Raw genomic sequence first — 14,879 nt, 5'->3', positions numbered from 1 at the left:
CCAGACAATCTGCCTGGTCCCCAAGAGTTCATTTTAACCTAAGATGAAAAATAGTACTAATTCATTTTAAAGATGTGACATTCTACAGACTTAACTACAAGGCTACACTTTTCCACTGTCTTACACAAATATGGCTATATCCTTTGGAAGAACATCCTCCTTTTTATGACTAACCAGTGAAAGCAATAACATTATGTTTTACTTTCTTGAACAGATGCCCAGCAAGTCTGTGTAAGCACAAAAGTACTACTTTGGAAAACAATGTATCTTAAAGCAGAGGGATTTTGCATTTGGGTTAATAATCATAGTATAGATTTCTTTTGCAAAAAGGCACCTTTACCTGAGTTCTCTGGTTATTCTGGAGTGTTCTGTTCATGTAAAACATATGCAAAATTACTTATATGTCTTTAAGGCCCATTTTGGGGAAGAAAATAATACACTGAGGTTTTCTTTCACCGACAAATGTGGTTGTACACTAAACATGTTTAAATTTACTTTTCAAAAAAGGAGCTGAAAACATAGCATGCTTTAGTATTCCAGATTTTTAGTAATATGAACTAGTTTAAAATACTGTATACATAAAAGCACAAAAAAGATATCCTGAATGGAAATTAGGAACAAAACCATCCCATGCACACCTTCTATCCCACTGCAGTTTATGAACCTGAACATGCCCATGTGCCAGTGTCAGCCTTTAATATTTTCCATCACTGACTCTAACTTCTCATGAATAGTCTGCAACCAGAAATCCTAACTCTTGGGTAGAAAGGAATCACAAACCCATCTATTATTCACTCCGAAAATGAGAAAATAAACTGGAAAAACTCTTGCATGGTACTTAAGAGTCCTTATCACCAAGAACTGCAGACAAATGGCAGGGAAAGCAGGATGAATTATGAGAGGCAGGACACAACTTTAACTGAAAAGGTTGAAAACCTGCAGAAACTACTGCCCTTCTCTCTGGAGTAGCACACATTTTTCTAGTTCCACATAATATTTCAAAACTTAATCCCTTTGGTCACCCCACTGCTTGGCCTCCCCCTGAATTCTCTTAATCCTTTCTGCACAGAGCAATGATACCTTCAACTCTTGAAGAAAGCACTTCTGCAGGGCTTTCCAATGTCATGGAAACCAGACAAAAATTTAAACTGCATGTCATTCTTTCATTCTCTTCTAACATTAAAGAGGCATGCAGTCACATCTTTATAACTTAAACCTCCATCTCACCTAAAAAGAAACTGAAATTTCTTGGCTCAAAAAGCAAACATATTCTTCCTGACACAGCAACTTACAGAGTCAAAAACCCTTGCAAAGAGTTCTCCCAAACATCTCAACTGCAAGGACAGACCAGCAAAAGAAGCATGTTGGCACTAGAACAACCTGAAATGATTTTTAACAGAGACTCCTTTAAGAAACAACAGAATCTCCCACATCCTAAATTGTCCCACCACTATGCCATAACTCACACTTTTCTTTCTTACAATGGAAATAGGGAAAAAGAAAGGCCATTCCTTGTCTCAAAGATGAACTCTCTTGAGCCAAAGCAGAATTCATGTCAGAGAACTCCAACACTGTCATTCTCTGTATATGGTGAAAGCAAAACTCTCTTGTCTGAGAGGGAGAAAAGTTATTATTGCCCTCTCTCAAAACATCCCTCTGAAACATCATTTTCTTTTTTATTTACGGACACAGAACTTCATTAAATCAGAAGAAAAACATGGCAGCAGATTCTCAGTTGCAGCAAATTGCCATCTTTTCACAAGAGTCACTGGATTTTCTGTTTCATTGAAAGAAGAACATGAACATTTCCAGAATTCCAAATGCATCAAAATAATTTCAACTTTCTGTAAATCAAGGTACACATTGTTACAGGTGTTGGGAGGAAAGGGTTAAACCCACAAGATATGTTAAGGATGAAATAATTTCACTCAAAGTGACCTTGCAGCTGGGAACACTAACCATTTTGGTGTGGGGAAACTCCACTTATTATGTATGCTGTTGTTCATCCTCTGCCTGTTTTGAGAAGCAGAATTCCTGTGTGGAGACAACACCCTATCACAGACATGCTTGAGCGCTCTTCCTGCTGGGAGAAGGAGTGAGCATAGAAGCACAGTCTTGTGATAATCTGCTCCTGAAGGAAACCTCTGATATATTGGGGCCAGCAGCAGCCCCACCCCATTGTTTCTGTGCACTAGGGTGAGCTGAGCCTAACAGAGCTGGGTCTCAGTGTGTCTCCACTGCCCAGTGTTGTCAGCAAGGTGATGAAATAAATCTGCTCTTTGCATTTCAGCTGAGGCCTCCTGGTTGCCCTGGTTACCTGTAAGTATTGATTCATACAGTAGGTCACTCGTTACTCCGTGTGTGTCACAGGCTCGTGGTACATCCTGAGGAACAAGCTGGAAAACACTGCTACCTATTTCTGTTGCAACATCTTGGACTCTTCAAGAAATTTATTCCCCTTCTTTTGTGAGCAAATAGAAAACTAAGTAATTTCAAGCTATGCCATTGTTGGTTCACACTAAATTTGCCAGCTCTATCAATATCATGTACCATTCATCTAGAAATACCAAGGCTTGCTACCAAATACAGGTGTAAAAAATGCTTTTGAAAGAGGAAAATGTTCTGTCCCCATCATTATAATCAAACCTGAGACCCTATAGGCCACAAATAGCCTTCATCTTCCCAACCTTCAGCATGTCACCCAAACTGTATGGATCCCCTTCCAGCATTTAATGCTCTTCTTGGCAGCATCCCACTTCTATCTTGGAGGAAAAATCAGAATATACGCCACAGTAATTGCTTCTTACTGAAAAGGGCCTTGGACAGGTGGGCAAGCAGGAAACCACAGCACACTCCAACATACTGACTTCTGGGGGACAGGACTGGTAGTACTTTTTGGATCTCATTGAATTCTGAGCTTCAATTTCATCAAGAAGAAAAACAGGAAGCTAACTCAGACTGGAGACTCTTGGGGTGAAACAGAGGCAAGTCCTTACAAAAGAATTCCTGCAGAAGTAACACAGAAGCTTCTCTGGGCAGAGATCCCCGTTTTCCTTTACTTTGAAAAGATAATAGGTGAAAAACGCACCAAAAAAACCTCAGGCAGAAAAAGGCCTGGGCTCCTCACCACATAATATACTATTTTTTCTAGCAATGCAATATTTTAACATACCTGTTGGGAAATCAGCTATTCCAGGAGCAGTATCTGAATTTCCAATATGGAAATACATGAAATGCATGACGGAAGTTGTCAGAAACAGCTGAACAGTCCCTGAATAATTGTAACATTTTCCACAGAGAAGAGAAGTCTGCAAATCTGTACTGGCATAAAGAGTATGTCAGAAGCACCAAGAAGAATAAAAAGAAACTAATTACCTCCCTGACACTCTGATGCTCTTTACTTGATCTGTACATAACCTAACATTTAAACTGTCAGACTGACTTTTGAACCAGACATTTGGAGCTAGAAATTCATATAATCTGGGATCTTTCTCCAACTCAAGCTTGCTGATTTGATTTTTAAACACCTTTTCTTCTTATCTAAACATATCTGCATTTAGAGAAACAGAGTAGTAGTATTTTTCAGTTCTTATACGCAGATGGTTACGTTAGAGCAGTGGGAATGCTCTGAACATTGGGACTAAAAGGTGGTGGATTAAAAGCCATCAAAGATCCTGTGACTCTGCAGATCTGGTGTTCAATAGAAGGACACTTTTGCAGAACTTGAGTGAGTTCTGTCCAGAGGTCAAATTGGAGAATGTTCCAAATACAAGAAAACAAACCAAAACGTTCCGTTCTTAGCTATTGTATGTATTCTTCACAGGCACTCAGAAACCAAAAGAACAGAGTAAAAAAGAGCCCAGCAGCAGGCTACTAACATGAAGTTGTACCTTTGGGAGGCTTTGATCTTAAAATTAATAAACCATTACAGCAAAAAAAAAAAAGGACAGTCAACTACCTGATCACAGCAGATAGTCCCAAGTCTCAGAATCTTCATTTTTTTTCTTTCAAAAGATACTGGCTTTTGTCAATTGAAAATGTTTTTCAATTTGTCAAGGTAAAATATCATCACACCTGTTTAAATTTTCACAAATTCAGACAGCAATCATATCTGCACTGATTGTTGAGCTGATTATTACTGATAATCTTCCTCCTCAGAAGCACTCAGGAATCAAAACCACATGCCCTGAGCTACAATCTGTCATCTCTCATAAAAATAAAACCAACCGTGTTTTAGAGAGATCTTAAGGGAGAAGAAGCATTGCATGTTCCACCATTCTGGGAATATGTGACAGGCAGAAACTTATGTTGCCTTAACCTGTGGCTAAAGCCGATTTACAACCAGTGGAGCTTAAATTTAATTCCAAATGAATCAGAAGTATTTGACACACACAGAGAAAAAAAAAAGGAACCTCAGAACAGAAGAACTTTCTGACAGTTTCACTGTTGCCTCTTCACTGTTCTGTCAGGCAAAGGTCCAGAGCCCTTGCCACAGAGACTGCCTGAATTTTGGCCTGTAAAACATGCAGATGGTTCCGGTGCTGCTCAATGGTCTCAAGGTATAAACAGCTCAGCTTCAGAGCCAGTGTGAAGAGGGGGCCAGGAAGTGGGAAACCCTGGCTTGGTTCTTTTTTGTTTTACTGTGCCCTCAGCTGTTTTATTTCCTTGTGCTTCTCCAAGCTTAAAGAAGTTGGCCTTATGTAAAAGATGACCATATTTAAACAGAGGACATTTCCTTTCTTCTGTTTTCTTCACAAATAAGGCCTCAAATAGCCTGTGACAAAGGAAGGTCGGGAAATACACAGCCATAAAGCTTTTTGGAATTTCTCATTTTAAAAGATATATGTCATGTTGTACTTTCTTAGAAAACTGGAAGGATACTTACTGTCAATCCTTGTTCTCCTGGTTTTCCTGGCTCACCCTTCAAATAAAAAAATAAGAGTGAATTATTTCAGTAACACATCTTGAATCCAATTTTCTATCTAGTAATACAAAATATCTTTAAAATTTCAATCTTAATACAGGTATGGCAGCTAACTAGACATTAAACATATTATTTTTTTTTTCTTTTTAACCTGGTAGTTCAAATCACAGACATCTCAAGAAGTACTACTTCACAATCATGTAGTGTGGTATAGTTCTCAAGTCAAGAGTCAATATTGGTGTTCTGACTCTGTCCCTTGGTTCTAAACATAGTATTCCATTCCACTATGTTAAAGGACACAGAGAAAGGTTATTTTCACATATGTGCTGTATCCCACAATTTATATATTCCAAGATTACTGGTCTGTATCATCACTTCAGTCAGCAGGCAGAACTTACTGTTGTCAATTACCATGTTCCATAAAACCATGAATATTGGTATTCTGAAGCCATGAAATAATTACTCAGCTGTTAAATACCTGGACTGGCTTTCAAAATGGTAAACCATCATTTCCCCAGTGTATTCTCTTTCTGTGGGCACAACTCTACATACAGTCAGAATTTATATTCTCCCCTTTCTTCCCATATGAACACATATACAGTAAAACATATCAGTCATACAATATGGGCTAAAAATACCCATCCAAAAAACCCAGAGCTCCTATCATTTTAGTGGTCTGGTTTGTACATCACTCCCTTGAAAACCCAACTGAGCACAGGGCAGTCCATGCACTATTGTATCAGCACAGCTCCAGGGTCCTCTTTAGACCCTGTCTAAAAGAAAGCCTGTCATAAAATTGATGAGAGCTGTTCTGATGTCGTTGTTCCTGGCAACTGAAAAGAATCAGAGCTGCTTCTCTGGCTACGCATGCATTGCACTCAGAAGCACACAGGCAGCATCTGCAAGCACACCAAGGATGGCTGGGAGCAAGAAGCCATGGAGGCACACGTTCCTGGCCAGCCACTGCCCCAAAACACCATCTTACAGCTGTGGCAATTGTAAACCTTCTTCCTTGAGAAGGACAGGCTGGAAGAGAAGCCCTGCTTTGTCTAATCCTACAAAAGAGGCAATGTCTGCCTAATGGTCACTGGTCACTAGAAGGAGATCCTCCTATATCTGTGTGATGCTGCAAGCCCCCAGCTCATAGCACAGTGCAGCTGCTGTTTTCAGCTCACCAGGTCCACACAAGTCTTTACCTCAAAGACAAAGCTGTCCTTCCCTCTCAGCTAAGTTCTCCCTTTACAGCTCTCCTATTTGTGTGTTTCACACAGTCATGGAGGAACAAGCGTTCTGAGGACCAGGAACATTAACCTGAGGGTACAGAACAGTAGCAAGGGGCAGCAAACTGGATGTTTTTTACCTGAGTGCTTGTTTGTATCTGATTCTAAAGCAGTACTATGAACTGATTTTCCATAATGTTATAGGGCTTAAGATAGCCACAGCTTAAAAACTATAAAAAGAAACTCTCTCTTGCCATCTAAAGTCAAAATCACTACAGAACTATTATAAAATGAAATGACCTCATTGCATAAAATGCATGACTCTCCTGTTATGAGAAACACTAATGACTCCTTTGCTAAAAGCACAAAGCCACATGCAGCCACACTGTAACCAGCAAGGCCAGCTGATTCTGCCAGCCCCATCTATGTACCTGAACCATTAAAACACCATTACTGCAGTCAGAAAGGGATTCTGGTTTCAGTCTTGCCCTTACTAGATAAAACCAGCACCCACTCTGCTGACTACAGTCCATTTAACCACAATAAATGAACACAAGGGAGACCTAGAAGAGGCCCAGAGCCTGATGTGCCACAGGACTAACAAGAAATGGGAAGGTTGCCCAAGTGAAGCATCATGAGAACTACAGACTTCTAATGTCATGTCATAACCTTGAGCTAGAACTTATGAGGGCAGGAGTGGTAAAACAGCCAAGCCAAAACAACAACAGCAGCAGCAGCAGCAGCTCTAGAGTCCTAGATGTCTCAACTGGCCAGCTTTGCTGGATTTTCACGGAAATTTTAGCAGCATCTTACTATTATCATGCTATATTACATTTAGACAGCTAATACCTGAACAGGTTTAGAACAGGAGTGTAGGTATTTTCTTCCTCAGTTTTAGCTAAAAAAGGCCTTGCAGGAAAAATTTATGGTGTCCTGGCCCCATGTAACAAGTGATGCTTTTTCGTCAAGAAAACAGTTTCTGTTTCCAGTGCTGGTCCTCGCTGGTTCCCCATGTGCCTTCCCGGCCACAATCTTCACTTTTCATGGATGAGAACATGTGTGTGCACCTGTGCATGTGCCATGTCATTTTTCATATCCCTCTCTTGGTTGTGATTCCATTTCCACACTGATAACACAGTGCCATTAATGTTGAAAAGAGAATTTTTATTCCTTTGAAAGAAGTAAGGAGGCCACAAAATGTGAAACTAAAATCAAACACATACTTTTCTAAAAAATCATGTGTTTAGACATCTGTTTTAAAAGTGTGGGATTCATCCCATGCCTAAAACAAACAATACACCATTTACTGGTATCTGCTGCTTATCCTAATGAAATATGGTGGTTGAGCCAAAGAAAATGGTACTGTTCTTTTTGTTTAAAAATGGCAGAATTTAACTCCCAATTTCGTTATACCCTGGGCAGCTTGAGCAGTTTATTAATTTATTCCATGACTTTTGAGGTAAAACCATTAAGAAGTGAGAAGTCAAGCTATGCTATGAGGCCTCAAACTCAGTTTTATCTTGAAGTTTGAATAGAAACATTTATTACTCGTGGAAAGGGGCAGACTCTCCTCACACAGCTATTAAACATCAATGAGTGACTGAGAAACCTTAGAAAGTGTAGGGAAACTGCCAGGGGTGGGAGGCAAGGAACCTTGGCGGTACTTCTGGCCCTGCTATACACTTGCTCTGTGTGTGTACACCCTGAAACTTGCCTGTGGTTCAGCTTCCACATGTCTTACTTGCCAATCTGACCTCAGAAAATGTCTTTGACACCCTGCTGGCAAACACTTGAGAGAAATGTGCACACCAAAGCAGCAGCAGAGTAACTCACCGTTAAGCCGGGCATCCCACGAGGACCATCTTTGCCGGTGTCTCCTGGGGGACCTCTGGGTCCTGGTGGCCCAGGAGGTCCAGGGGGTCCAGCTTGTCCTTGGTCCCCCTAAACCAATAAAAACTCATCACAAAATTGGCTTTAGAGGCATCAACTACATAAAAAACATATCAATTCACCCATAAAGAGTGCCAGACAGGCTGGAAGAAGCTGCCATGAACTGGACAGTGGCTTCTTCACTGCTTATGGCAGAAACAGCACTTTGCCTTGAAGACCAACAGTTTGTACAGGTCCAGTGCAATCAGCCACAGAGCAGAAGGTTCAGATTCTAAACTGCTTGTTTTACCACAGCACATATGCCAAAATTTGGGATGGTCTTGAAATATTTTACTCATCTAGTTCTCCAGAGCAAGTGACTGTTTTTGATAAGCATCTCTTTGCTTCATGATTTGCATAATCATAACAAAGCTGAGGCGAAAAAGAAAAGTTGCATCTGAGAATATACAGATTTGCACAGCAATTTTCCAAGCCCATGAATGATACATGGATAGATTACAAAATTGAGCATGGAAAATAACTGCTTCTTGATGGAGTTGTACATAATTTCCCATCTGTTTTGGGAGGCTGTTTTATAGTGACAATTAGCTAACTCTCTTCATTTTTACCTATTAATTTGCTAAAGTCAATTTTCAAGAGAGTCGTCAAAACATATTACCTTCCCCTCTAAAAAAGAAAAGACACCCCAAAACGGTGCTTTAGTTATTTCCAGCACATCCCTGCAAACTGCTGGAAAAAAGCGGCCGGCAAACACGGCTCACTTAGCAAAGCCACCCATAGTCTTTTAACTGTTAATACCATTAACAGTTGCTTCATTTCAAAGCATTTTCAAGTGAACAAACTGCTTTAAGAAGGCATCTAACAAAAAGGAACAGCAAAGAGCAAACTGAATGTAAAGAAAAACCAGACTCCAGTGAGATGAAGCACTACCTTAATGAGGCGGCGTTTAATGAGCTGCTGATCAGCAGAGAGAAACCCATGATTGATTTTAGGAAACACCATCTGATCAGGCAGGTGAGGTCAAAGGTTGAAGATCAGAGATGAGAGAATTGAAGAATAGACATCAGAAGGCCCGAGAAAGAAATAAAGACATATTCATTAGATTTGTAATAGCTGTTATAATATGAACTGGTGCTTCTGCCTGAAAGAAACTGTGCATTTTATTTTGGAAAAAGAATACCTCTATTGTACAGGACATACTGCTATGATTTAAACCATATACAGTGACTTAAATGCATAACTGTTTTCTCCCCAGATTTTGCATGAGAATTCTGCATTTGTATTAATTTTTTCATTACCCAGGCTTTAAAAATCAGTACTTTTATATATTGTTCTTTCAGCAAAGCTTCTAGAGACAAAGCACCAGTTCAACTTTCAGTCAGATTTTCTAACCAGCATAGTGTGCCATGAAGAATGGTGTTATTTTTATAAGGTCTGAAGGTCCAGCTTGACCAGATTGTTTCCTGCTTAATTTGAAAATCCACTTTGAAAAAATTTGGATGCAAAGATTAAACCTCTGATATTTAACAAAAATATCTATCTCCATGTGTAACCAGTACAGAGTTCACTGACATTTTCCACACTCATGTATGCCTCAGGGAAGCAGCACAGGAAAAATTAATCTGAAAATAAAATCCTGACCAAGACCATGGGGAATGTAAGCATTTCCAGGGGTACACAGCTATAGATTTGATTCCATGCTCTGCATCAGGAGTACTTAGATCAATGCAAAGGCAGTGAGGATTGGCTTAGATCCACCATAAGAATTCACTGGTATTCCATGCTAAAAACAATTTTTCATGTGCACTTTTATGCTGATACAGAGAGACCTGACTGAACAGGGACATGTCAGCCACAAACCTTGACGGTGAGGATCTGATTACTGTGCAGAGCAGCAACTGTGGGGAAGCCTGGCAGACCCTAGGGACACAGCACAACATGGTACGAGAACAGCACGACACAAACATCACAGAGACCATTTACTGACACATAAACAGAACAAACACCACGTTTAGTACACCCCACACTGCCAACAGACAGGAAATGGCCTCTCTGTCATATGGGAAACAGAGTGAGGTCTGCACTGCACTGCAGATGCAAGCTGAAACTTCACAAGGAGAATATCAAGAGATTTTAGAAGGAGCAATCCCATGAAGGTGTCCCTCCTTAAAGGTACAATAAATTGCTATGATCATTTGAAAATTGTTAAGACTATCAGCCAGCAGATGGTTGAACCATTTTCAATGGAAATGTACTACAGCACTTTGAGATCTATGCGGAAAGCCTTGACTCTGGATTGCTGCAGAAGCTGACAGCAATGACAGTATGCTCTGAAGAGCTTTGCATAATTAATATCCTGCTCCTCACATTCTGTTTAACATATGACATTCAGCACATAAATTGGTAGCACATAAACAACTAGGAACACTGAACATAAACCGACTGCTAGATCTTGGGTAGTCCATAATGGTCAAAGTTTTCAAGACATACACAGCAGTATTTTCATATCCATTTTTACCCCCTCAGTTGCTATATGCCACATATGGCTTCTCATATTCTACTCTACCGAGATGTGCAAAACTTGTACTGTACTGGCACAAAAAGGGAAGGGTGTGGTGATTGTGGCCTGCTGTCACACTATAAGGGGGTGAATTTTGCTCTCAGTTCAACACCTTTCTTGAGCTGCCTTGTAGGTGTGAATTAAACCTTCTGATAAAGCCAAAACCTTATGCAATTGAGCAGTGAATTCCTAAAGAGAAGGAAATCCCTAAGTCCTCTCCTTGCCTTTAGCATAGCACACACCGTTAGAAGCAGAGGCTTGTTCAATGGCAGAGACATGAGGCTGAGGAAAATTCAATAAAATATATCCAGGGAGCTCTAAGGCCCCTATATGCCCACAGACCACCTTTATGAGCTAGAGTTGGCAGCATAGCCCCTCTGGGGGCTCCTCCTGGAGCAAAGAGCTGCACCATGCCAGCCTAGCACCTCCTAAAGGGAAGGCTGTGCCCGGCTCTGGCTGCCAGGCACGGGCCCTTCAGTGTGAAGGTTCTGCCGGTGCAGCCCATGTTGCTGCAGCACACGAGCTCTTTGCAGCCCGGCTGGCCTGCTGGGGAGCACCAACAGGCCAGGGCAGCCTGCCAGGTCTCTCAGCTGCAGCAGATTCTTTTAATGTGGCAAATACTTGCTCTGTTCATCACACCGGAGAGCCTGTGGACCACAAAGACTGCACCAGTCTTTACAAAAAAGGGAGAGTTACTTTTTGATGCATACATGTCTTCACTAGCATCTTGGAGTTGCATTTAGCATTTTTATTCCTGCTCTACATCCATGAGGTGAAGCTGAGACTCTGTAAGTTGATCCCATAAAGTCAGTGGCTAAATGCAGCTTTCCCACTTCATTGGGATGAACCGCAGTGTGCTTAAATGCATTGCTCAGTGACCTGAAATCTCCTCTTTAGAAACAAATAAACAGAAAACAAAACCAAAAAAGGCTAAAACTCACAACATATAAAGGGACTCACTCCTGATACACTGATAAGACTGGAATGATACATCATTTAGGAAACAGATGTATCAAGTTTTCATTTATGCTATTATGGAATATAAGTTAAAGAAGTTATTAGAGAGTAATGTGTCAGAAGCTTTACATCTGTGACTCATTAGCCCTGCTGTGCACATGATCCATTTCTCCCCCAGATAAAACTACAACACCCATATAATGAAAATGAGCACAAACAAGAAACCTACATAAGAAGATAAATCTGAATAGCAAGCAATAAATGACATTTATTGAAAAAATGGATAAACAGAAAATTTTTAAACAGCTTCATTTTTACTCATCAGCCTTTAGAATTACAGCACAGTAATTTTCAGTTACCTCTAAATTAGCATATAAACAATTTGATGTTTTAAACTCATATTAATTTTGATTTATTTCATCTTCAACATGAAGGAGAACCAAGAATTAATTAAGAAATGTGCTTATTTAGAAAATACAGTGGTTTGTCATGAAAGATTTTCTTTCTCCTTGAGAAGAAATGAAAGACATTGGAAAGATTTGTGTAGCTGTACACAGAACTATTTACATTCAGCACTGCACAGTCCAGCCCCAGCATTCCCAAAGCTTCCCAACACCACAGAGGCAAGTTCAAGATAAGCTGTCAGTACTGCAGCTTTTTGCCTACATAAACAACATATGAGAAAAGGGTCCTTCCCATTCTTCCATCTGCAGCTTAGTTACTTCTTCCAGTTTGTTCCCAAGTAGGACAAAGCTCTCCTTCCTTTGCCCAAAGTGGTCATAACCTTAGACCTAACAGTCAGACACATGAAATGCCAGTTTGGACCTGGACCATCTCCCCATGAGTAACATGTATCTCTGGAGAGTGCCAGAAACATGGGAACGCTAAATGGAACCCAGCAAAGACACTACAATAGGGCCATAGTTTTTGCATGTGTGGGAGGCTTTAGAAGGCATTGCACCCTCTGGCATCCATGAAAGATAATGCTGGCACACAATGAGCTTCTAAAAGGGCATAAAAAGAGCTATCCTTCCCACAAAATGAGTTCTCTTCCTTTCCTGTCACTCTGCTATAAATATAGCCACAAATATCCCCTGGATCTGTTTTATTTTTTCCCTATCGAAGGCTGTTCTGAAGGACGGATTCAAAGTTACTCAATTTTCTCTTTATTTGGTTTGATTCTTGAACTGCACATAGGAAGGGTTCTTGTTCTACACCCTGGGAGGCCCTAACAGAATACAAAACACTACAGTCATCAACAGCGACCACTGGTCTACTAAATTCCTCTGCTGACAGCTATTCAAGCTCACCCTGAAATGCTAGCTGGTTACAATTTCTAAATTAGCACAGTTGCTGCATGCCTCACCGCCATTTTTGCCCAAATGCCAAGCAAAACACGATGCCTGATGGAGGCCAACAGCCATGGGACAACATTACCCACCTGAAAGTGCAGGTAAAGCCTACTTGCCCCATACAATGGCTATTGAGAAAATCCAGGGATGCCAGAACATCGTAACATTCCTCTGTCTGATTTTTTTACTTGGATGAAATAGCTCTCCTGTTACATTCATCACAGCCTTGAAGGATGTAATTCCCACTAGCTGTCCTGGATTTTGCACAGTACTCTCAGCTTTGTCCATTGGCCCATATGAGGTCAATATTGCAAGGTCATCATAACCTTGTCAGAGGCAAGTATGATAACATTAGGCAGCAGTGTTACTGGTTTTACACCGTGCTCCACACACTCCAGTTTGGCTACTGCATTTGCTCAGTATAGTAAATGTCACAGTCCTCTCTAGGATTTTCCTTCTGACCTGCCAATAAACCCAAGCTGCACAAGCTTGCATGTTCCTGTGAAGACATGGTAAATGAGACAGGAATTACCACCTGCTGTTCTCTTGCACTTCCTAAGGTTACAGCCAGCTGCTGCTATTTCACATCAAATCACACAGGCTTCAGGCCAGAGTGATCCTGACACTCTTTATGGCTGCTCTGCCTCTCTCCAACACCACCTCCAGTTCTAATTAATCCCTCAGACTGAGTGCCAGTCCTGTGGCTAATTACTGTACCTGCCCTGGGGAATACAGTGTTTTGGTATCACCCTGTACAGTGCCATGGACTCTCAGCAGGAGCTCTCTTATATAATCCCTTTTATCATAACTGCTGCTTTCTCCAGCAGCAAATCTTCTAACAAAACCCATACACCACAAGACAAGAATCCAGAAATTTCTTTTCACTTAGGTAAACATTCAGCAAAGAGTTCTGATTTGAATACATTACATAATGATCCAGACTTTGCAAAAAATAGTAAAAATGCAGTGTTTAAGATCTAGAATAAACAGATCACTGTAAAAGCATTATTTCCTATAATGACCTCTGTGAAATCTACCTGACACTGCATTCAAACTGAATAAAACTGGACAAAGCCAACACTTCTCTACTTTTGTCCTATTATTAGATGAATTTTCAGTGAGGAAAAATGTCTTTTCTATACAATTCAATTATGTGTTCTGATGAGTGATCACACATCTGACCTCCATAAAATATCCTTCCTGAAGGCAAACCTGCTACTCTCACTGAAAGTGGTGCTAGGCATCCAGTTAACCCCAAGAAATATTGGGCTTGGTCCATAACCAAGTTGGTTCTCAAAACAAAAATCTTCTCTCCTGGCTTATGTTTATCTTCAAATTTTTTACCTGCTGCAGTTATGTGATGCAGTTAAGTGGTTCAAGCTTCTTCTCTGATGTTTATTAGGACTGGATTAAATTTTTTAAGAGCTGTTTTCAATCAAATTTCTCTAACTCAAATGTTCAGTGCTGCAGCACTTCTGTGTGACAGCTGTAGTTCGAGATACAACAACTACATGATGTATTTTCAGCCAGAGGACAGGGCTGTAGAAAAAGGAACAGGATGTACAGGGACTTCCTTCCTCACCATTCCTCTGGCATTACTAAAAAGGGGCAAGATGCAAACCAAGTGGTGGAGAGTGAAGACACGGACTGCCCAGCTCCTAGGACAGGAATGACAACATCCTCCTCTCAGGAGCAGGTATGTGGCACTTTCTCTGGAGTGTCACAGCTGTTCTGCATTCCCCAGGGGAACTTCAGGACCTGAACATCAAAGGCATAGCTTGGCCCTAGAGAGTCATTCACAGCCAAAAGGGCCCTCCTGTGAACTCTCAGTGTCGAGTCTGAGTGTCCCAATGCTTTAGACCAAGTTGGCAGCCAGCACCATCTGAGTTCTTTCCTAACCTCTCCTAGTTACAGAGCAAAGTTACCTTGCTCCAATTTGTCACCCTAGTTTCGCCTTAATGGAAAACAGGGGAGCC

At 40.8% G+C, this 14,879-nt stretch overlaps 1 protein-coding gene across 1 annotated transcript in view; it reads right to left on the bottom strand.

Moving 5' to 3' along the window:
- Positions 1–14,879, bottom strand: part of COL25A1 (collagen type XXV alpha 1 chain) — a 282,176-nt gene that overhangs the window by 66,371 nt on the left and 200,926 nt on the right. Inside the window, 3 exon segments of the mRNA XM_059470580.1 lie at positions 4,886–4,921; positions 7,978–8,085; positions 9,895–9,954. Of these exon segments, the coding sequence (XP_059326563.1) occupies positions 4,886–4,921; positions 7,978–8,085; positions 9,895–9,954 (204 nt within the window).

This window comes from Ammospiza nelsoni, chromosome 4, assembly GCF_027579445.1.
Source record: "Ammospiza nelsoni isolate bAmmNel1 chromosome 4, bAmmNel1.pri, whole genome shotgun sequence".
Taxonomy (NCBI): Eukaryota; Metazoa; Chordata; class Aves; order Passeriformes; family Passerellidae; genus Ammospiza; species Ammospiza nelsoni.
This window is presented reverse-complemented; position numbering and strand designations above follow the sequence as displayed.